Here is a 25,293-nt window from a genome sequence, read left to right as displayed (position 1 = left end):
AATATTAAAAAAATCATCAAGTCTTACCGAATTTCATGAAAGTGTTATAAATTAGGGATTGGTGGTAGTTTCTTCGTGCACCCCATACTTAAAAAGAAAAAAGAAATACTCAAATTATCCTTTGACATTTTTCATTAAACGTTTTTTCTTTAATTTCAGAATGTGAAATTTGGAGACTTCCCGGGTTATATCTAAAAGCTAAAATTTGTGTCTCGGATTATACAATTCAAAATACAAATTTTGTATTCAAAATTGTACAATCTAGAATACCAAATTGTATTTTGGATTGTAAAATTTGGGATGAATAATTTTGGAAATTTTGAGAGTATGAGGGTGCAAAATTGTTATTTTCATTATTTTAATATGTCCTACATTTGACCTGCACATATGGTGAGTTATACACTATGTAACATAGACACTGACACGGACACTGATACGACACGGACACGGAGATACGTAAAATATCTAAAATGTAGGACACGAGGACATGAATCTATATATTATATAATTATGAATTATATAAATTGACAATAAAGATTTATATGCACAAGTATGTTCTAGATTATTTTTTGGAGCAGAAAGATGTTTATCATGACTTGTTCACAAGGATTTGTTTCTTATTTTTATAATCATAATAACAATTTATACAATAAAGTTTGAATTTTTAGAAAATTAATGTATTTTTCTTTTTTAAAATTGTGTTAGAATCGTACTAGAATTGTCAGAAATCTAACAAATACTTTTTGAATTGGACACTTCACGGATACGTGTCCTACAAGTGCCATACGAGTGTCGGTGTCCGATACGAGTATTGAATACCGACACGCCATTTAAGAGGAGTATCCGAGCTTCATAGGTTATACATGATGGACCAACAAGTTAAAATAGATAGTCCATCATAAGTTTTTTTCTTATTGGACCACCAGTCGACCACACAATCCACCTACATTGTCATCCTAACCTATAATTCTCAAATTACTAAGAATTATATTACTAATAAAATATTTTGATAAAATGAAATTATTTATAACTTTAAAAAATTACAATAATAGAAGATAAAGAAAAAGTCTACTTTAAAAACTATATTATAGTCTAATATTTATTAAAAAAAATAAAAGAATGAAATTGTCTATCTGAAATAACTGTGTTTGCTTTATGAGAAGTGGAAATGTGCAATTTTTTGTTGTTGATTTGCATAGAGTTGGGAATGAAGAAAGATCGAAATAATGTCCTATGAAAAAGAGAAATGAGAAAATTGGTATTACTACTTTACCTTTATATTTTATTGGAGCATTGGAGGATGCATAATGGAAAATGTTATTTCTTCAAGTTATAATATTAAGATGCACATCATGACTAAAAATTCCACTTCACAATTTGACATTACAAACAAAAAATCCCTGACATTGTCATTTTCATGTTGCAATTTTCATATCAATTAAAACTCAAAATTAAATTAAATAGACTTTTATTTAAAATTGAATATTGATGTAAACACATTAAATTACAAACTTATACACATAAAAACATATTATACATAATAATCAATAATGTATTGATATATTTGTTCATTGATACTACAAGCAATCTTGAAACCAAATTGCAAAACATAGAACATATAACTAGATCTATCTGAAACTTGACACTATAAGAAATTGCTTATTTAGCTGCAAAAAAAAAAAGCGAAGGTCTTAGGTCGACACTAAATAGTGTCAAATAAGCCTTCTCTATTCACAAAATTCAAATAAAATGTGAGAAAATATGGCTTATACCCACGCAAACTTTTTAAAAAAAATTAAAAAAAAGTTGCGTGGGTGGAACGACCACTATTAAAAGTATAAAAATAATAAAAATTTAAATGTTTGAAGGTTTAGCCCACGCTAAACATTTGAAATTAAATTTAAATAAAGAATTAAATTCTGAAGGTGAAGCCCACGCAAACAATTAATTTTTGTTTATTTAAAAATTCTTAATTGTTAAGGTTTTGAATATTTTGAGAAAATTTTAAACCCCTTTTCAGAGGAGTGCATTTCATACGGGAGAAGTCATCGTCGTTCATAGCCTTTAGCTTGAGCGTGAGCAGCGTGCCACTATCGTTCATACAGAGAGGGGATCATCGTCGTTCACCGTTAACGCTTGAGCTTAAGCAGCGAGCCACCGTGATGGAGTAGCCGTGCCACCGTGAGAACGCAAACAGAGTCTCCGCGGTTTTGCCCTAGGTTTTCATCTCGATTCCTTTCTTTCTGTGTTATGTGTAATTTTATTTTTGATTCCTACTCTCAATTTTTCCCTGACATTGTGTTATTGATTTTCAGTGATTCTTGCCCTAACACCTTAAATTTTGTGTGCATCTCTCATGGTACCCCAATAATTTGTATAAGCTGTGGTGAAGGTAAACTTAATATGCCAGAATCATAAAATCCACCAGTAAGGGTCCCCTGTTTTTATTACTGGATTCACTGGTTTGTCCCCTGTTTTTATTACTAGATTCACTGGTTTTTATTAGTTTTGTTTTTTTGACACTGTTCGAATATTACTTTAGGGATTCACTGTCCTTGTCTCTGTTTTATTAGTTTTGGTTTTTTGGACACTGCTGGTGGCATGTAGTTCAACCATTCGACATTTTTTGGACACTGCTGGTGGCATGTAGTTCAACGACACCATGTTTAGGTCAGCACGCCTTTGCTTTGAAAGTCTTTTTGTTCCTGATTGAACTCCTTCATGCCATTGATTGATGACTTCGTATCTTGTGAAATATTCCATAAAGTTTGGATATTCATAAACTGGTTAAACAGTAATAAATGATAAGTTAATTAATTAGAATTAGGTTTATATTTACTCAGATTGGGGTTTAATGCTAAAGAACATTCCTCCAGGAAGCAAAATAGTTGGCTATTATTGTCTCCAACTTTCACAAAAAATGATGCAAAATCAATTTATAAATGGATTACAGAGTTAAAAATGCCTGATGGATATGCCTCTAACATTGCCAGGTGTGCAAACATTGATAAAGGGAGTATGCATAGTATGAAAAGTCATGATTGTCATGTCTTCATGGAGTGTTTACTACCAGTTGCATTTCGTTCATTACCAGAATTTGTTTGGAATGCGATAGTTGAAATAAGTCAGTTTTTCAGAGATTTATGTTGTAACTCTTTGAGGATGGATGATTTAATTCGAATGAAAGCGAATATATCTATCATTATATGTAAATTGGAAAGAATCTTCCCACCATGTTTCTTTGATTCAATGGAACACCTGGTTATTCATCTTCCTACTGAGGCAATACTTGGTGGTCCTGTCCAATACAGATGGATGCATCCATTTGAAAGGTAATCACCCAATCCTCAGTTTTATTGTTCATAATTATTGTTCAAAACTTAAACTTGACATGTGGTGTAGGTTGATGAGAGATGCAAAACGATCAGTAGCTAATTTAGCAAGGGTAGAAGGTTCAATATGTGCATTCTACTTACACCGTGAAATAACTTATTTTTGTTCTCATTATTTCCAACATGTAAGCTTGTTGTCAAATACAAGTTTGAGAAATGATCCTCGGACTAGTTCAAATGAGGGAGTTGAATCAACATTGTCCGTTCTCAACAAATGTGGTCGTCCTAGTGGATCATGCAAAGAATATTGGCTAAATGATGATGAATATCGTTCTGCCCATGTACATATCCTCATCAATTGCAATGAAGTTAAACCAATACTTGAGTAAGTTAACAACAACATAATTTGTATTGATTATGTTTAAATTGCAGTTTATGACTGATTACTTATTTATTTCAAGATTTTTCTTACAAGTTAACAACAACAATGAAGAGGCTTCAATGAATATACATAGACATTTTCCATAATGGTTTAAAAACTACGTAAGTATTATTTAATTTAACAACTAAGTAAGTGTTACTTAATTTAACAACTATGTAACTATTTCGTAGGTTTATGATGAGAGGAATAGGGTGATTGACCCAAACATGAAAGCATTAGCTTGGGGACCTAATTCATCTACAACATTGTGGAACATGTACTTTGTTAATGGATACAAGTTCCATACAAAGTCATGGAGTGAAGGCAAGAAAACCACAAATTGTGGGGTGCATGTAAAAGGTGTAACAGAAGGAGGACAAGATGGCTTCTTTGGCGTCATCAAACATATTTATGAATTAGAATATCTTGGTTTGAGTAAGAAGATTCCTCTTTTCTTTTGTGATTGGTTTGACCCAACCAATAATAGAGGCACCAAAGTTCATTCAGAATATAACATTGTAGAAATCAAGATGAGTGGAAGATATATTCCATATGATCCCTTCATTCTTCCACAAAAAGTAAGACATGTGCCTTATCCAAAGATATGTAGGAACTTGCGTGGTTGGAGCGTGCCAATCACAACAAAACCCCGAGGTCATGTTGAAGTTGATAACATACAAGATGATTTACCTTATCAATTTGATGAAATGCCTAATGTGTTACCAATTAGTAGAATTGAGGAAGTAGAAGGCTTAGCTGACACATTAATTGTTGAACTCGTGATGTTATGGAAACCGTATGTGATGATGATGATGATGAAGATGAGGTCAATGAATCAAATCAAGATGATGAAGAACATGATGACAATGACATGGACAATTGGGACTTTGAATAGCTTCTGGTTAATTAAGTAGTTCAACACTACTAAATAACTTATTCAACTTTGAACCTCTTGTTCCCATATGCTATAGTGGGGGATGAAGTATCTAATTAGTGTAAAACTTTTCTTGACAATCACAAAGGAATTTGACTTTTTAACAGTAAGTATTTTAAGAATAGGAAAATTTCTGATTTGTTACCTGTGTAGAAATTCTGAAATGACAATTAAACTAAAAAAGGCAATAAAAGTGTCTTTTTCTTTACGACAACAATATGCTGCTATGTATTATGCAGGTGATCTGTTTCAAAGTTTTGGGTTTGATACGGAGCCAGTCCTCATTGGGCTCATCTTGTTCCAGGTACATTTCAAAATTATTGTCTTATCACCTAAAATATTGTTTGCTTGATTTTGATTGGATGTACATCTTTCTACAACATACATACAATCAATTTTTTGTGCCAATGATTGGATAATATTTGTTTCTTTTAAGACAATTTGTGTGGCACATATTCAATTAACATGATATACTAAATTCTTAAACATTCAAAATAGTTAATGCTAAATAGAATATGTATTTGAGATGATGCCTTTTGTTCGTTAGCCATCCTTTTATAGCAATTACGAATTCAATCTACAATGTGGTGGTTGTATTGAATGTTAAATTGTTTTAATTCAGAGCTTTTTTTATCATTGATTTGGTCATTCAATCATCTCAAAATGTCCATATAAGGAGCATAATCTGTTGTATGATACAAATCTACATAGCCAATGGTTATGCTAGCATGGGAGGCATCTAAGATTGTGCTTTGGGAACCATGTTTACTTACTAACTTTCTAACTCATTTAGCTTACCTTCTCAGTCATCCTCTTCTACTGGTAAAAAATAAGAGGCTCGTAACCTGTTTGAATTCTTTACATTACAACCATTGGGTAGCTTTAAAACACTAGTGTTTGAAGCCACCGGGGGTGTTGTTTAGGTAGTTTGCAGAAGTCCTAAGTTCGAGCCTTCATGCCATTATTCTTTCTATAGCTTCATGAAAGATTTTATTTACAAAGCACTTAACATACTTTGACCTGGATTTATTTGCAGCATACTGTAATCCCACTTCAACAATTGGTCAGCTTTGGTCTGAACCTTGTCAGCCGATCATTTGAATTTCAGGTTACTTTTCTTTTCTTCTTCTTTCTTCTCTCTTTTTTGTGGTGAATATGGATTAGATGAATATGGATTCATGAAAAATCTCATTCTTATTATTCTCATTCATACCCTTTTACGATGCCATTTTTTTCCAGGAAAAATGCCTAGGACTAGAGGAAGGGATGGTTCTATTATCACACATAACAATGCTAGGCGTGGAGTTCACACAACTATGCATGGCTGTCTTGCAATAGAACTAGGGTCCATTCTGATGGAGATCAAGCTCAAGAGGACATGGAGGCCAATCAACAAGATCAAGAAGAGGTTGAGGCACAATTGGAGGACGCCCATGGAGGTCAAAGCCCACCTCAAAGGCTTACAAGAAGCATGTTCAAAGCTTTAGGAGCTAGGGGACATTTATTTTCTCTTTTTGTAATTTCTTTAGTTGAAGGTGCTTAGAGGGAAACATTAGAAACCTCTTTTGTTATAGCATCTTTTAGGATTTAGTTAGGAGCTTTAGGAGGGGGGGTGTGTTAGTAGATAGGTGTAGAAGTAGAAAAGGAGGTGCCAAAGTGAAGGAAGAGGTCACACCTTCCTCATGTATAGGTTTTAGGCGCCGGTTCTAAATAGGTTTAGGAGGGAATTTTGAATTCTCTTAGCTTTGTTTTTCAGCACCTTAGGCTATAAATAGAGGTGCTCTCTTTGTAAAATGCAGATTTGAATCTATCTAAAGAAACTATACTCAAAATTGGAGTGAGCATTGGAGAGCTTTTGAGCCTTCTTCTCTAGTCTTATCTTGAAGGATCATGGTTTCCTCAAGTGGCGGCTTGCACACTCATCTAGGAGCATCCATACTTCTAGTGGCGTGATCATCCAACCTTTCTTCCATCTTCATGAGCATTCTCTTCTCCTTCCTTTCTTCTCTTGTTAATTTCCTTGTCTTAGCTTGTTTCCTAGTTGTTTTGGTTCGACAATTTCAGCTTGTTAATGTGTAGCTAGGGTTCTTTTGTGTTCTTGGCTGTTCTTCATCTTTTCTTCTTCAATTCCAGCATTTTGATTCGGTACCTTGCTGTTTTGTTTTGTGAATTAGTGTTTTTTCCTTTCCTCCTTTTCTTTTGGTTCAATTTGACAATATGTGGAACATCCAAATGAGTTTGGGATTTGGTACTAGTTTTTGGTGAGTTCTTGTCTTAGAACATTGATCCAACTCTAAGAAAAGTGCCTAAATAATGTCCAGCTCAAGGTGATTCCTAAGAATGTCAAGAATCATTCTCTATATGGCTAGTGGAATCACATCATGTGGTATCATGAGTCTTAGGTTCTTTTTGTTTAATTGTTGAGTTGTGTGCACTTTAATTTCAAGAGCTCTTTAATTTTTCTTGCAATTTAAGTTTCTGTTTTAGGTATTAATTGAGTTTTCTTGCTGTTTTTCTTTTGTTACACCAAGTGCTTGTGAAAAGGTTTATGGCACTCATTATTCATATGAGTATGGTTGCTCTTTTGGAATGGCATTCTCCTTCCTAGAGTTTACCTTAAGCTTCCTTTCACTTGTTGTTACTTTTTTTGTCATATGTCTTTTAATTTTGTAATCATGTCAAGTTTTGTCTTAGTCATGTTATTCCATAATTGTCATTACTTCTAGTAGTACTTTTATTGTTTTTGATTGTTTCTTGCTTTAGTGTCATATAATTTTCTGAATTGATATTGATCCTTTGTGCATTTTCTTTTTAGAATTGATTTCATACTTGTATTCTAGACCTATACAAGTTCCAATACATCATTTTCCATTATGTCTTTGCTAGTTCATAATTCTGTTTTTTATTCCTATTAGGATTCCTCTGTTTCTAAAAAACAAGTGCTTACTGTTTTTCCTTATTGCAATTGATTTACTCACTGGAAAATTATGAAATTCTGGATTTGTGATATTCAAAGTGTTAGAAAAGAGTAGAAAAAAGAATCATTCAAAAATTCAAAGTACACAAAAAATGATAAATAAAATAAAAAAGTGTACAATTCTGCCGAAAAGAATACGGTAATCTGGCAGCGATTTTAAAAAATTTATCTCAATTAATTGGCTTACTGTTTTTAATTGATTCCATTGCCATTATTGAGTTAACATCTTGAAGTTTCTGTGGTTTAAATTTCATAATCCAGTTCGCTCTACATCATTCCAGTTAAATCAGTGAATATCAAGCACAGTTTGCATTAAATTTTTTTTTTCCAGTAGCTAAATTTTTGTTTTCTTCATCTACTCTAGTGCTTTTCCTTAAGTATTCTTTTGTGTGCCTACTTTTCTCATTGAGTTCTTTATTTTCTTGATTGTCTTTCATTCTTACTCTTTGAGTTTGTCTTACATATAGTTTTCCTTTTGCAATTACCTTTCCTTGCTTATACCTTTTCTTGTTTGTCTTTATTGTTTCATTGGTTTTGTGGTGGTTGCTTTTGAGATTGGTGTGCTTGCTTTGACATCTTTCATTTGAGGATTCCAAGGCCTCAAGATGAGATTGGTGCAAGGACATTATTTCTTTGAGAGTGACCTATTTTTTCTACCTCATTTCACTTCGGCATTTTGGCTTAAAACACTCATTGTTTTTGCTAATTTTTGTTTCTTAACTTGTTTGCTGTTTTTGTGTGTTTGCTATTTTTTATTTCCAAAATGGCTGGATTTTCAAGTGATGCATCATACAAGCAGAATTCTCCTTCCAAAGCTTCAATCCTTGGTGAATTACATGAAGCTCAAAGAACCATTAGACGGTTGGAGGAGAAATTGCAAAAGATGGAGGTGCAACAAGCTAGACCATCTCCTTCAATTCATGATGAGCATCATAGACCTTCAACAAGAGTTTCTTCCAATGATTTTGGCCGTGAAGATGAGCATAGGAGAAGGAGAACTCCACCCCAAGTCCATGGACAAAAACTTCATCACCAAGGGGAAAGAACTCACTACGGCAATGGCTTCTATCATGATGCAAAGTCTAGGCTTCCTTCGGTCAAGCTACCTTGTTTTAATGGCTCTAGTGATCCTAATGTATATTTAGATTGGGAGGCTAAGTGTGAACAAATATTTGAGATCCATGAGATCCAAGATGAGCATAAGCTTAAGCTAGCCACCCTAGAGTTTAGTGATTATGCCATGAAATGGTGGCATGGAATTGTAAAGGACATTATCTATCACAAGGGTCCTCCCGTGGAATCTTGGAACTCTTTAAAGGATCATATGCGCGCTAGGTTTGTGCCCCCACATTTTAGGAAAGACCTCATGTTGAGACTCCAACGGTTTCAACAAGGCACGCTAAATGTGGATGAATATTATAAGGAGCTTGAGACGCTTGTGCTTAAAATTGAATTAGAAGAAAGTGAGGAAGCTATGATTGCTAGGTTTGTGAGTGGTCTTAGGAAGGATATTCAAGACATTGTTGAGTTACAAGAGTATTCATCATTGGGCTCTTTAGTTCATCTTGCAATGAAGGTGGAAGCCCAACTTGCTAAGAAAAACTCTTTCAAAAATGCTTCCAATGATGGATACTACTCCAAGTCTTGGAGAAACAAAAATTATTTTTCTAAACATCCTTCCAAAGATTCTTCTTTCAAACCCAAGGAAACTAAGCCATCTACTTCTAGACCTAAGTCTCCCACTAGAACATCCAATACTAAATGCTTTAAATGTATGGGTTATGGTCATATAGCTGCAAATTGTCCTTCCAAACGAAGTATGTACATGCATGAGGGCATTGTAGTTAGTGAGCATGATTCGGATTCTCCTAAGCATTCATTGCATTCTCATGCATCTAGTGAGGAAGAGAGCGAATGTCCACTTGAAGGGGACTTGTTAGTTGTGAGAAGACTTCTTGGACAAGTTTCACAACCTTTTGATGAAAGTCAAAGGGAAAATATTTTCCATACAAGATGTCTTATTCAAAACAACATTTGTTCTTTGATAGTGGATGGGGGTAGTTGTGCAAATGTGGCTAGTACAAGAGTAGTAGATAAGCTTGGATTGCCTACTATCTCTCATACAAAGCCCTACAAATTACAATGGCTTAGTGAAGTAGGAGAAATAATTGTTAATAAACAAGTCCTCATCCATTTATCCATTGGAAAATACAAAGATGAGGTATTATGTGATGTTGTGCCCATGGAAGCCACTCATGTTCTTTTGGGAAGGCCTTGGCAATTTGATAGAAAAGTTTTACATGATGGCTTTACCAACAAACTATCTTTTGAATTCCATGGTCACAAGATTACTTTAAAATCTCTCTCTCCAAGAGAAGTCCATGAGGACCAAGTTATCATGAAGAAAAAGAGGGAGAGTGAAAAAGATAAAAAAGATAAAAAAGATAAGAGTTCTAAGCCTACACTCCTTGTGTCTAGGCGTGACATTGAAAGGGAAATAGTGGCTCATCATCCTCTTTTCTTAGCCATCCCTAGAACTCTTAGAGTAGAATCACTTGTTGATAGTCCTCATTGCTTGGAAAATTTGGTAGAAGAGTTCCAAGATGTGTTTCAAGATCCTCCAAATGGACTTCCACCTTTGAGAGGGATTGAACACCAAATTGATTTGATATCGGGCTCTTCTTTACCAAATCGTCCAGCATATAGGACCAATCCAAGTGAAACCCAGGAAATTCGCCAACAAGTTGAGGCTTTGATTGAGAAAGGGTGGGTGCAAGATAGCATGAGTCCTTGTGCTATGCCTATCATCTTAGTGCCAAAAAAGGATGGCACATGGCGAATGTGTTCGGATTGTAGGGCCATCAATAACATAACAATTAAGTATAGGCATCCCATACCTAGACTAGATGATTTGTTGGATGAATTACATGGTTCCAAAATCTTTTCAAAGATTGATCTTAAAAGCGGCTACAATCAAATCCGTATCAAACCGGGTGATGAATGGAAGACGGCTTTTAAGACCAACTTTGGTTTATATGAGTGGTTAGTCATGCCTTTTGGCCTAACTAATGCACCAAGTACTTTCATGCGCCTCATGCATCATGTTTTTAGACCTTTCATTGGTAAGTTTGTTGTTGTTTACTTTGATGACATTCTCATTTATAGCTTATCTTTGAATGACCGTAGGTTGCATGTTAGGCAAGTTTTAGAAACCCTTAGGAAGGAACATTTGTATGCTAACCTTGTTAAATGTATGTTTGCTCTTGATCATATAGAATTCCTAGGGTTTGTTGTGAGTTGTAAAGGGGTCCATGTGGACAAAACAAAGGTGGTGGCCATTCAAAATTGGCCTACACCGAAATCTTTAAATGAGGTCCAAAGTTTTCATGGACTTGCTTCTTTCTATAGAAGATTTGTCCCAAACTTTGGTACCATTGCCGCACCACTCAATGACATAGTGAAAAAGGATGTGGTCTTTCATTGGGGAGAAGCACAACAAAATGCTTTTGACACTTTGAAAGAAAAATTGACTAATGCTCCCATCTTGGCCCTTCCTAATTTCACTAAGACATTTGAGATTGAGTGTGATGCTTCAAGCATAGGTATTGGGGCTGTTCTCCTTCAAGAGGGCCACCCCATAGCCTATTTTAGTGAGAAATTGAAGGGAAGTCATCTCAATTATTCCACCTATGATAAGGAATTATATGCACTTGTTAGGACTTTGTTTACTTGGCAACACTATCTTTTTCCCAAAGAGTTTGTGATACATAGTGATCATGAATCTCTTAAATATTTGAAAAGCCAAAACAAACTTAACAAGAGGCATGCTAAGTGGGTGGAATCCATTGAGCAATTTCCTTATGTGATCAAACACAAGCAAGGCAAAGTAAATATTGTGGCAGATGCTCTTTCTAGAAGATACACTTTGCTAAATCTTTTAACCTCTCAATATCTTGGTTTTGATCACATTAAGGAACTTTATCATGATGACCTTGATTTTTCTCTCATCTATCAAGAGTGTCTTAAGGGAGGACACAAAGATTTTTTTATACAAGATGACTTTATTTTTAAGGGAAAACGTCTTTGTGTTCCTCAATGCTCTATTAGATTATCTCTTGTTAGAGAAGCTCATGAGGGGGGTTTAATGGGACATTTTGGGGTTGCTAAAACTTTGGATGTGTTGCATGAACATTTCTTTTGGCCTCATATGCATAAACATGTTCATAGTTTGTGTGATAAATGCATAGCTTGCCGCAAAGCTAAATCTAAAATGCATCCCCATGGTCTATATACTCCTCTTCCTATCCCTTCAATGCCTTGGGTAGATATATCTATGGATTTCATCTTAGGCTTACCCAAGACATCAAAGGGAAAGGACTCCATTTTTGTGGTAGTGGATCGTTTTTCAAAGATGGCTCACTTTACTCCTTGCCACAAAGTGGATGATGCATGCCACATTGCAAACCTCTTCTTCCAAGAAGTGGTTCGCCTACATGGGATTCCTAGGTCTATAGTGTCCGATAGAGATCCTAAGTTCTTGAGTCACTTTTGGAAGACCTTGTGGGGCAAGCTTGGAACTAAGCTTTTATTTTCTACCACTTGCCACCCACAAACTGATGGTCAAACCTAGGTGGTGAATAGAACTTTGGGACAACTATTGAGATGTTTTATTTCGGGGAATCCTAGAGTGTGGGAGAATTTACTACCCCATGTTGAGTTTGCATATAATCGAGTAGTAAATTCTACCACCTCACATTCTCCTTTTGAGGTGGTCTATGGGTTTAATCCCCTAACACCTCTTGATCTTCTTCCTATTCCCCTTCTTGGAGATGTCTTGTGCAAAGATGGTGATGAAAAGGCTTCTTTTGTGAAAACTTTGCATAAAGACATCAAGAAGAGAATTGAGAAGAAGGTTGACAAGTATGCTGAACTTGCCAATAAAAGGAGAAAAGCATTGTTGTTTGATGAGGGCGATTGGGTTTGGCTTCACTTGAGGAAGGATCGCTTTCCTACTCAAAGGAAGTCCAAACTAATGCCTCGAGGGGATGGACCTTTCCAAATCCTCAAGAGGATTAATGACAATGCTTATGAGTTAGATATGCCTGATACATTCTTAGGTAGTCATACTTTTAATGTCAACGATCTAACTCCTTTTTCTGTAGGTCTCCAGAATTCGTGGTCGAATTCTCTCCAACTCGGGGAGTATGATGGAGATCAAGCTCAAGAGGACATGGAGGCCAATCAACAAGATCAAGAAGAGGTTGAGGCACAATTGGAGGACGCCCATGGAGGTCAAAGCCCACCTCAAAGGCTTACAAGAAGCATGTTCAAAGCTTTAGGAGCTAGGGGACATTTATTTTCTCTTTTTGTAATTTCTTTAGTTGAAGGTGCTTAGAGGGAAACATTAGAAACCTCTTTTCTTATAGCATCTTTTAGGATTTAGTTAGGAGCTTTAGAAGGGGGGGTGTGTTAGTAGATAGGTGTAGAAGTAGAAAAGGAGGTGCCAAAGTGAAGGAAGAGGTCACACCTTCCTCATGCATAGGTTTTAGGCGCCGGTTCTAAATAGGTTTAGGAGGGAATTTTGAATTCTCTTAGCTTTGTTTTTCAGCACCTTAGGCTATAAATAGAGGTGCTCTCTTTGTAAAATGCAGATTTGAATTTATCTAAAGAAACTATACTCAAAATTGGAGTGAGCATTGGAGAGCTTTTGAGCCTTCTTCTCTAGTCTTATCTTGAAGGATCATGGTTTCCTCAAGTGGCGGCTTGCACACTCATCTAGGAGCATCCATACTTCTAGTGGCGTGATCATCCAACCTTTCTTCCATCTTCATGAGCATTCTCTTCTCCTTCCTTTCTTCTCTTGTTAATTTCCTTGTCTTAGCTTGTTTCCTAGTTGTTTTGGTTTGGCAATTTCAGCTTGTTAATGTGTAGCTAGGGTTCTTTTGTGTTCTTGGCTGTTCTTCATCTTTTCTTCTTCAATTCCAGCATTTTGATTTGGTACCTTGCTGTTTTGTTTTGTTAATTAGTGTTTTTGCCTTTCCTCCTTTTCTTTTGGTTCAATTTGACAATATGTGGAACATCCAAATGAGTTTGGGATTTGGTACTAGTTTTTGGTGAGTTCTTGTCTTAGAACATTGATCCAACTCTAAGAAAAGTGCCTAAATAATGTCCAGCTCAAGGTGATTCCTAAGAATGTCAAGAATCATTCTCTATATGGCTAGTGGAATCACATCACATTCCTTATTTTGGCCCATCACCCCAATCCCGTTTTCCTCAATCCTTCACGCCCTCTTCCTCCACCCCTTCTTCTTCTTGGACCCCTTCCTCCTCAACCCCCTCCTCATCCTTTCGTTCTGCAGTGCGACAGGACAATGTTCCTCCTTATACCTCTCGTATTATACCAGTCCTATCGCCCGTGGCTCCAACAGTCCAATATTTGTCTACTCCGACACTCTTTCCCACTTACAGTCCATTACAATCCATATTTACTCCCTCATTAGTTCACTTCTCTAGTGCCCCATCCGTTCATGTGACTCCTCAGATTCTAGTGCAACCCACTCTTACATCAGTTCAACCCAGTTAGGCATCAGTTCAACCCACTTATACATCAGTTCCGCCTACTCAGGCATCAGTGGAACCCTCCCCTGATACGCCAATACAACCCACGACACACCATGATATCCCTGATGAAGAACATGATGGTAGTGGGAGGGTCATCATTCGACCAGTGGGTAAAGGGTAAGTTTATTATCGCATTGAACTTTATTGTGAATTGTTTGCTATACTTCATGTTTAACATTTTGGTTTGCATGTTTTGTAGATGGACACCTAATCATTGTGCTACTAAGGCAATTGGACATGCAATTAGGTCACAATTTAGGGGTCCTTACTATCACTATGACGAAACACCAGAGGAAGTCCAACTTAAATGGTGGACTGAATTTAAGGTGATCTTAACATAGCATTTTCACTCATTTCCATTTAAGCATTTATTATATTCATTAACTTTTATTTAAATTTGTTGTTCTTTTTACTGACTCGAGTGACTTGGGCCCCTCATGATGAGTGGCAAATTAGAAAAGTGTACGAGTCAAAGGTGAGAAAACGCCTCTCTGATATGCTTGGTAAAGCTAGGATGAAAGCAACTAGACCTAACTGTATTAGTGAACAAGCATGGATTGGTCTCTTGGACTATTGGGATTCGAAAAAGCTCAAAGAACAATCAATCGAAAATAAATTGAATAGGTCATCGACTCGAGGTGGGGCATTGCACTCTATTGGTCGTAAATCACACCTCGACATTGCATTGGGCCTAGTAAGTATCTATATCTTGTTGCATAAGCCTAAATTTAGTAAATAATATCTAATATTGGTAACTTTTCCATTTATTTTAGGAACGAAAATTTGGCCGGCCGGTTCAACCCGATGAATTATTCATAGCCACACACACTAAGAAGGATGAACTTTGGGTAGATAGTCGTGCCAAACAGACTTACGTAAGTTATTACTCTACTTTTGTATACATGATTTATATTTCTAACTTATTATTGTCCCATTTACAATTTTCACAATGAACTAGGAAACCTACCATGAGCGATTGAAAGCCCTCCAATCAGACAACTCTGAAGGATCAACTTCCAACAACCAACCGATGAATCCAACAACAAAACTTCAATGCTGGAAGGATGTTGTTGGAGGCAAGAGTAGAGGTCGATGTTATGGCACTGCAGACTTGGCTTCCAACATTCGCCATGAAGTGTCTTCCCTAACCCAACCTTCAATACTTGCTCCTTCCAGTGATTACTTTTCTCATAATGAACAACTTCATCAACAAGTGATGCAAACAAATGAAAGAGCCGATCAAGCAACTCAAATAGCTGCTCAAGCAAATCAAAAGTGTGCAAAGTTGGAGGATAAAATAAAGTTCATGGAGCAAAAATTAACCATGATGATGGAGCGACAACAGGGTGACACCTCAACAAGCACAAGTCAGGTTCACCCTCACTATGCTCAGAATTTTGATGATCAACCCCTGCCTTGAGTTCATCATTTTGTAAGTTTTCTTAAAACAATATCTATGTATGGTACTATAACTTGCTTTTCCTTGTATTAACTAGATTATGTTTCATTACCTTCATTGATGTCGCATACTGCTCTTGATGAAGTTTGATAATGTACAAAATAATTAGAAAGTAGAAGTTTCTTTTCCTTTGGTGGGTGATTAGATAGTAGCAGATACTGATTTTTTGTAAGCAGGGTAGACTTTAATATCTCAACTTATGATTATGATTATGATTATGCAGGGGGAGTTAGATATCACGAAGTAGCTGCTAGGATTATGATGGTTTTCTGCTGCAGTTTTGGTGCTGGTTTTGCTGGTTTTTATGTTGTGCAAATGTTGGTTTGCTGCTGCAGTTTTGGTACTGCTTTTTGCTGGTTTTATGTTGTATAAATGTTGGTTTTTTGCTGCAATTTTGGTGCTGTTTTGGTGCATTTTTTGTGCTGGTTTTATGATGTACAAATGTTGGTTTTCTGCTGCAATTTTGGTACTGTTTTTAGCTGGTTTTATGTTGTATAAATGTTGGTTTATGTTGCAGTTTTGGTGCTGGTTCGGTGCTGTTTTGATGCTATTTTTGCTGCAGTTAAAGTGCTTTTGATGTTCTTTTTGGAGCCTAGGCACTGTTGTTTTCAGGTTTAGTAGCAAGGTGTTAAGCATAGTTTGTTTGAGTGTGTGTCCTTGTTCTTTGGGAATGTTTGTAGTCATTTGTTATGTGGATGATCTCTTTAGTTTTAGGCTCTTTCTTGTTATGTTAAAACAAGAACCAAAGGAACCTAGATCTTTATGTTTGTTATTTTGTAAGTTTTCTTTGTATAAGGGTTGGGACACCCCTAAAGTGTTCCCCTTTAATTCATTTGACATGTTTCCTGTCTTGGTGGCATTCAGAGGAAACTGATACATTTTGGCACATATTCATGTTCATGAGGCTAGAACTTAAGAGTGTGTAATTTTGAAGCAATAAGAGAGGGGAGTGAAAGAAAAGAAATAGAGAGATAGAGATATATAGAGAGAGAGCCAAAATTGGTGTTCCAAGTTAAAACTCAACCTCTGTCTGAGGGCACCCTTTATTAATATGGCCCTTGATTTTTTGTGGACAGATAAAAGGTTAAAAGCAAAAAGAAAACAAATCAAAATTATCACACTCAAAAAGCTCACATCACTATCTCATGCAGACATCTCTCATCTCACATTAACCTTGTTTACCCAAAACACTATTTAGTTATTTGTATATTCGTTGCTTACCTTTCTTATTTTCCTCTTCTGTTCTTCCCTTGCTTTTTTTCTAACTTTGGCATGCAAATAGAATAAACTAGAATATTTATTTTCTTGATGAAGCAAAATATATAAAGTTGGTAATTTGTTTGTGGAAATTTTGGTTTGTCTGGAGGGTAAAATATTAAGAGTGCAGTTAGCTTTGCAGACAAAAGTAACTATTAGGCTTATGCTTTATCATTATGAACTAAAGAGTTTCAACATTTACTTTACTTAACGCTCTCAATTTTAGCTTTTTAATTAAAAAAATTAAATTAGTTTTAGTATATAAGATATAGAGTTTTACCATCATTATAAATCCTCATACATTCTTTTCAACCAAACTAACGTAACTAAATATTTCTTAAAGAAAAAGTTATAAATAATTTTTTTTTTAAGTAAGAAAAACATTTCTTCATATTATATTGCTCCCTAAAATAATTTTATCTTGAATAATTATATTGAAAAAAATGAAATAGGTAAAAAATAGGATAAATGCAATAAGAAAAAGAGAAATAAAGTAATTTAAAATTGATTTCACATTAGTTAATGTAATTTTAAAATTGATTTATTTTAATAAAAAATAGTTTTCTTTTTTAAATTGATGTATTTCAATAAAAATATATTTCAAACTGGAAACTAGAAACTGTAGTTACGTGTCAAACTTGTAAGCTAAGCCTACACTTTTTCAAATAAATAATATAAAAAATATTTTGAAGGCTAAGCCCACGCTAATTTGTGGCCAAACGCTTATTGTGTGCCCCTCGTAGCTAAACTCACTTTACTTGGACATTTTGAAGGCGTGGCCCACGCTAATATAATTTTGTGTGGGCTTGGCGTGGGTCAAACTCACAATTTTTTATAACTACTTTGACATTTTGAAGGTTTGGCCCACGCTAATATAATTTTGTGTGAACTAAGCGTGGGTCAAACTCACAATTTTTTATAAATTTCTAAACTCCTTGTAGGCTAAGTCCACGCTTTACCTACGCAAAAAACACCCGCCATGTGTCGCCCACACCCGTCAATATCTTTACGTCGAGTATATTAGCTTCAAAATTATTATTAACGCTATGCCGATGATAATGACCCTTTTGCGTAGGTTTTTCATTCTTAGCCTCCGTTTTTGTCCCATCATAATAAAACTTTTTTTTAGTGTGATGATGCATTAAATAATTATCAATTTCAATAACTCTTTCATCTTATTCTATATCTTAAATTGGTTATATATGTGATTAATTTTACTAATATCGGCTTCGATTTTCTTAAACAAAATTTATACATAAAATATATATTTTTATTAAAGATTGTTATTTGAGTTTTCTAATATAAAATAGTTGATAAAAGTAATTGATATTTTGCATTAATAAAATCGTTACAAATATTTGATGATATAAAAAATTGATAGTCCTAATTTAGGGACTAGATATTATTAGTATAAATTTCGCTTTCTAGTTAATAGTAGGAAAAGTTTTAATCTTTTATATTATGTTTTTTTCCAGGAGTAGATTGTTTATTTGTTTAATATTTTAAAAATTTAGATATAAATGAAACAGTTATTTTAAAGAACAATATATTTAAATATTTTAAAATATTTATCTCTCAAAAATTAAATATTTTTTTTAATTTTATAAATTAATTACTTTATAAGTAATCATATTTTAATTTATATTTATATTTATTCATGTTAAAACTAAACCATGAGTACATCTCTATACTTCATTATATTATTTAATTAATTTAATTTTTATATCACAATAGTAAATTTTACTACAAATTTCTGACTTTTTTTTCATTTTTTACTTTCTTATTCTTAATCTAAATAATCTTAATTTTTTTATCTTGTTCTTTCCTTTTTCACTCCTATTCCAATCCGAACCAAATATAAATAAATTTTTATCTCTCTCTCTCTCTATATATATATATATATATGAAACTTATAGAGAAAATTATATAGAGCGTTTTGCTAAAAACCTAAAAACAATAAATAACAGTAAAATTGTATTATAGCTAAAAACCCACGAATAATTAAAAACGTGAAACATTTAAAAAAAATTAAATAAAAAAATAAGTGTCCAAAGTCCGTCTTACCTTAGGGTAAAACTGTCTCTGTCTTCAACCTGACTTTCAAAACGATAAGCATATGCTGAGTTATTAAAAATTATTTTTTCATCCAAAAAAAAATTAACTCAAAACTATTTTAAGCAAAATCTGATTTTGATTACAATAAATTATAAGCAACAAAAGATTATGTATAATCAAAGCTAAATTATAATTTTAGTATTTAATTTTCGTATGTACGATTTTCATTTTCTAATTTTTTATCTCTCATGGATTAGAAAATCCGCAATTTTAATTGAATCTATAATTTACATTTTACTTTCTTTATATTTGATATAACTGAATGATAGCATATTCATTTAAGATATTACGAGTAAAGGATATTTAATGAATTAAAATATAAAATAAACAAAAACAACTAAATTTTTGATATTTTTATAGACACACTCTTGTGTTACAGTGTTAAATAAAAGGTGTTTAGGAAAACGATGAGGGTGGCTACAAAATCCAAGGACTTTTACGCCACCGACTTCATTTGCAGAGTGAATAGCTGCAAAGTACGTGTCATTTATGTGACACTGCTTTTAAGGTCTTATAAATATTATTATCCTATCTACTCATTTCTATTTCCTTGGACTCAAAGGAAGATCAAAAGAAATTCACTAAGCAAATCATAGTTCATAAGTAAGAAATGGAAGACGGTGGAACAAATGTTAAGAGCTTGGTTCCTGCTCCAAATCTGAATTCAGAAGATGGATCTAAAAGGGAACAAGAAGAAGAAGTAAAAGTAGAAGAAGGGGTAGAGAAGGTGAAAGAAGAAGATGTTGGAAAAGAAGACAAGGATAGTGGTGGTATTATTAACAACTTCATTTCTTTCATCACACCCTCGAGTCCAAGAACTGGGAAACCCTCTCAGCATGGAAGTGATGTTGTTGTTGATGATGACGATGATGGAGAAAAGGGAGGAGGTGATGGTTGTGGAGAGAGAAGAGGAGGGGTCATAAGGAAAATGGTTTCCAGCTTCTTCCATCAAAGTGAAGGTGAAGGGGTGGTGGAAAGTGAAGAGAAGGAAACCATGGCTGCTGAAAAAGTCAAACGGTTGAAGACAGAAAATGGAGGCATCATTCATGACATTGCTTCTCATTTACCTGCTTCAGTACCAGGTAAACAAACAAAAACTGCGTACCTAGGTTTTGTATTAGGAATAGTTTTTATGTTTTTTTTTTTCTGACTAGAAGTATCTAGGTTTTTTTTTATTTAATATTTAGCCAATCCTGATACTAATCAAAATCAAAGATTGAACCTTAAACCCGAATTAAGAGATTTAAAGCTCTAATTACTTGTGTGAATCACTTGTATATATACCATAACATGATCAATAAATAATTATTACCTAAGTTCATCTCATATCTTCTTAATTAGGTGAATATTTTGCTTTTTGTTTTTGATTTACACCACCTTGTTTTAGCAGATGGTGCAGTTCCCACAGCAGATGAGGCCACTTTGTTAATTAACTCTCTTGTTCGTGACTAAGCAGAGCAATTCTTCACTGTTTTTGTTTTCATGATATTTTTTTGGTTGGTTTATGGTACCACTTGTTCTTGTTAGTGTGGAGTGCTTCAAAATTGATGATGTGGATGATTAATAATCACTATTTGGTGCCTTTTTCTTTTACCAGTATTTTATCTATCACTCACTCTTTGGCCCCTTTAGTTGCATAAATATTTAACTTTTTAATCTTAGAAGTAATCTGTTTTAGTGGACACTTAATTCTATTTTAGTTTATATTGTTAAATTAAAACTAAGCATTACAAAAATAGAAAGCCATGACAACGAAGTAGCATAAACTTATTCTAGAAAATTTTAGATATTTGTTACTTATAGTGTGTTTGAATTTATCACACTTGTTAGCAGATGTGCGAAATTAAGAATAAAATTTATTTAGAACATACCCTCTTCAAAATAAATATTATATTATAATAAAATAAGACTTTTTTAGATGCAAGTGAAAATAGATATGTGTCAAGTATCACTGTTCCAAAATTAATGTAAAGAAAAGTTGAAAATCAATGCATTATATATTTAGTTTTTTAATCATTAAAATAATTGATCACATGTTTAATCTTTAATAATTAACACACGTATTTATTAAAAGAAATTAATATTAATTTACAACTAACCTTAAAAATAGTCGTTATAGATTTTAAATTTACAAATTTCTAAAAAGAAGAGTAGAAGACTGATTTTAAATTTATAAAGTAATAAAAAAAGGTAGAAGACTTTTTTAAACGTTAATAATAATGATTTATTTATGTATTTTGTAATTCATAATTCACTATTTTTTATAAATTATATTTTTGATTTTTTGTTTACTAATTTAATGATTCATTTTAAGTTGAAATAGAAACATTTTAATTACTTATTTAATATTTTAGATATCTTTAGTTTTATGTATAAATTTTCAAAGGGTGTTAACTATAACTACACAGTAATATATACACATTAATATATATATATATGAATATATATATATATATATATATATATATATATATAAATCAAGGTTATAATTTTATTTTATTTTTAAAAAATATGTTAGTTCAACAACATAAGAGAGATATTTTTAAGGAAGAAAAGAAACAAGTTCATAAAAAAGTTGTGGGTTTATGACTCACCTTTCCGTTTTTTTGTCATAATTGGGAGGTTAATTGCCACAATTAATTGCAATCAATGGGAGATTAATTGCCGCAATCAATTGCAATCAATGGGAGATTAATTGCCGCAATCAATTGCAATCAATGGGAGGTTAATTGCCACAATCAATTGCAATCAATGGAAGGTTAATTATCATTGATTGTATTTATTATTGTTGTCTCCTAGAACCACTATATATAGTGGCTTCCTTCAAGCAATGTAACACACAACAAACAAACAACACACACTTGCTTCCTCTCTCTTTTCATATACTCTCTATTTCATTTTGGCTATCTCGCCGGTGGTTTTTTACCTCTATTTAAAGGGGTTTTCCACCTAAAAATTATGGTATCATTCTCACTTTACTTGTTACTTTAATTTCTCATAATCTTTGGTTGAAATTATCACGCTTCCGCACACGATATCCCTACAAATTGATATCAGAGCTTTTCGATAATTCAACCAGGATCTATTGTTCAATAATGTCGAAATTTGATATTGAGAAATTTGATGGTAAAATCAGTTTTGCTATCTGGCGAGTCCAGATGCTAGCTGTTCTCACCCAGAATGGTTTAAGGAAAGTTCTGGCAGGTAAAACGATGAGACCAACCACTATGACGGAGGAGCAGTGGGATGAGATGGATGAAAAGGCATTGTCTGCAATCCAGTTATGTTTGTCCCGTGAGGTGTTGCGTGAGGTTATCAACGAGAAAAGTACAACAGGCATATGGGGTAAATTGGAGTCTCTATACATGACCAAAAGTCTTGCAAACAAACTCCGGTTAAAGGAGCGACTCTTTACACTCCGAATGTCCGAAGGTACTCCCATCCAATCTCACCTTGATGAATTTAATTCTATCATAATTGATTTGGAAAATTTGGATGTTAAAATTGATGATGAGGATAAGGCAGTTCTACTTATTGTTTCTCTACCACCCTCGCACCGACAATTCAAAGAAATTATGTTATACGGTAATTATCTTACCTTAAGCTTTGATGATGTCAAAACTAATTTACTAGCCAAAGAAAAATCTGATACTCAAATTCATTCTGAAAATTCTGGTGAAGGATTAGTAGTTAGAGGGAGAAACCAAGAGAAAGGTAGGAACACTAAACATAAATCTAGGTCAAAATCTAGAGGCAAGAACTCCAAATATTGTCGTTATTGCAAGAAAAAGGGACACGAGATCTATGAATGCTATAAATTGAAAAATAAGCAAGATAGAGAAGATAAGGGAAATGGTAAACAACCAGAAAAATTTGCCGAAGCTAGTATTGTTGAAACTGAATCTGATGGGGATTGTTTTGTAGCTTCCAACACTGAACAAAGGTCTAAAAATGAATGGATTCTTGATTTTGGTTGTACTTTTCACATGTCTTACAATAGAGATTGGTTTACCACATATGAACCAGTTTATAATGGTCTTGTTTTGATGGGAAACGATGCTCAATGCAAAGTTGTTGGTGAAGGAACAATCAAAATCAAGACACATGATGGAATTGTTAGAACTTTAACAGGTGTCAGATATGTCCCTGAGTTGAAACGCAATCTCATTTCCTTAGGCACCCTTGAATCTCATGGGTGTAGATACTCAGCTGAAGGTGGAGTTTTAAAAGTGTCTAAAGGAGCTCTTGTGTTACTAAAGGCAATTCGATGTGATAGTTTGTATGTGTTGCAGGGTTCAACTGTTACAGGTTCTGCAGCTGTTGCCTCACCCAACAAAGATAACACCAAGTTGTGGCATATGAGATTAGGCCACATGAGTGAGAAGGGAATTCTAATCCTCAAGAAGAAGGGTCACCTTGGTAACCACTGTACTGGAAAGGTTGATTTCTGTGAACATTGCATTTTTGGTAAGCAGAAAAAGGTTAGTTTTTCTAAAGCCATACACAGAACCAAAGGTACCTTGGATTACATTCACTCGGATCTTTGGGGTCCTTCAAAAGTTCCCTCCAGAGGTAAATGTCGTTATATGATGACAATTATTGATGATTTCTCACGAAAACTGTGGGTGTATTTCCTTAAACATAAGAATGAAGCATTTTCCACTTTTAAAGAGTGGAAATTATTGATTGAGAATCAGACTGGCAAAAAGATAAAGAGGTTAAGGACAGACAATGGCCTTGAGTTCTGTTCGAATGAATTCAATGATTTCTGCAAGAAGGAAGACATTTCCAGACACTTCACCATCCCAAGTACTCCACAACAGAACGGGGTTGCAGAAAGAATGAATAGAACTATCCTGGAGAGAGTTCGTTGCATGTTCTCCCATTCTGGTTTGAGCAAATCTTTTTGGGCTGAAGCGGCTTCAACGGCATGTTATCTGATAAACCGCTCTCCTAACAGATCTATTGATTGCAACATTCCAGAAGAAGTTTGGTCAGGTAACCCTGTTGATTATTCTAATCTTAAAATATTTGGTTGTCCTGCTTATTCTTATGTAAACGAGGGAAAATTAGAACCTCGTGCTAAGAAGTGCATTTTCATGGGTTATGGCTCAGGGGTTAAAGGCTATCGTTTGTATGACCCAGAATCTCAAAAAATAATTCACAGTCGGAATGTGACATTTAATGAAAATGTTATTCTCTCTTCTGTAAAAGATACTGTCATTTCCTCAATTGATACAGGTGACAAGGAAGATGCTCGAGAGAAGGTGGAGTTTGAGATTAAAACACCCGCTCATGAGGAAGACGTTCCCAATTCCTCCAGTACTCAAGGTGATCAAGTCACTGTTATTGATGGTACAAATGAACATTTGAGTCCACATGAGCAATGTCCACCTAAACGACGAGGATTACCACAGCCATGGTCTATGGCTCAAGAACTTTTACAACAGAGACCAAGAAAACCGACTCAAAGATTAATTGCAGAATCAGCCAACATTGCTTATGCTTTAACTATTGCACAAGAGATGGGTGAAGAAGGTGAACCCAAGAATTACTCTGAAGCTATCTCTGGTGACGACTCAATAAAGTGGATTGCTGCTATGCAAGAAGAAGTTGAGAGTCTTCTCAAAAACGAAACATGGGAATTGGTGAAGTTACCAGAAGGAAAACGAGTCATTAGTTGCAAGTGGATCTTTAAGAGAAAAGAAGGGATCCCTGGTGTTGAGAGTACAAGGAATAAAGCAAGATTTGTTGTAAGAGGTTTTGATCAAGAGAAAGGTATTGACTTTAATGAAGTTTTTTCTCCTGTTGTTCGTCATACTTCAATACGTATATTACTTGCTTTAGTTGCCTTGTATGATTTGGAGCTGGAACAGTTAGATGTGAAAACTGCTTTTCTTCATGGTAATCTTGAGGAAGAGATTTACATCCAGCAGCCTGAGGGCTTCGTTGTACCTGGAAAGGAGGACCATGTATGTCGTTTGAAAAAAATCTCTTTACGGCTTGAAGCAATCACCAAGACAATGGTATAAGAGGTTTGATTCTTTCATGGTTGGACATGGATACTCCAGAAGTAGCTATGATAACTGTGTTTATTTTCAAAAGTCATCTGATGGGTCTTTTGTATACTTGTTGCTATATGTTGATGACATGTTGATTGCTGCAAGAGATAAATTT

At 34.4% G+C, this 25,293-nt stretch overlaps 1 protein-coding gene across 1 annotated transcript; it reads left to right on the top strand.

Moving 5' to 3' along the window:
- Positions 1 to 19,609: 19,609 nt before the first annotated feature.
- On the top strand, positions 19,610 to 20,742 carry LOC137824277 (uncharacterized). The gene is made up of 2 exons (XM_068629845.2): positions 19,610 to 20,198; positions 20,507 to 20,742. Exons 1-2 carry the CDS (start codon positions 19,727 to 19,729, stop codon positions 20,566 to 20,568), a joined length of 534 nt encoding a protein of 177 aa, XP_068485946.2. The 5' UTR covers positions 19,610 to 19,726; the 3' UTR covers positions 20,569 to 20,742.
- The last annotated feature ends 4,551 nt before the right edge of the window (positions 20,743 to 25,293 follow it).

Source organism: Phaseolus vulgaris, chromosome 8 (genome assembly GCF_051622355.1).
Source record: "Phaseolus vulgaris cultivar YP4 chromosome 8, ASM5162235v1, whole genome shotgun sequence".
Classification (NCBI taxonomy): domain Eukaryota; kingdom Viridiplantae; phylum Streptophyta; class Magnoliopsida; order Fabales; family Fabaceae; genus Phaseolus; species Phaseolus vulgaris.
The sequence above is the reverse complement of the archived record's forward strand: the minus strand, read 5'-3'. Positions and strand labels throughout refer to the sequence as shown.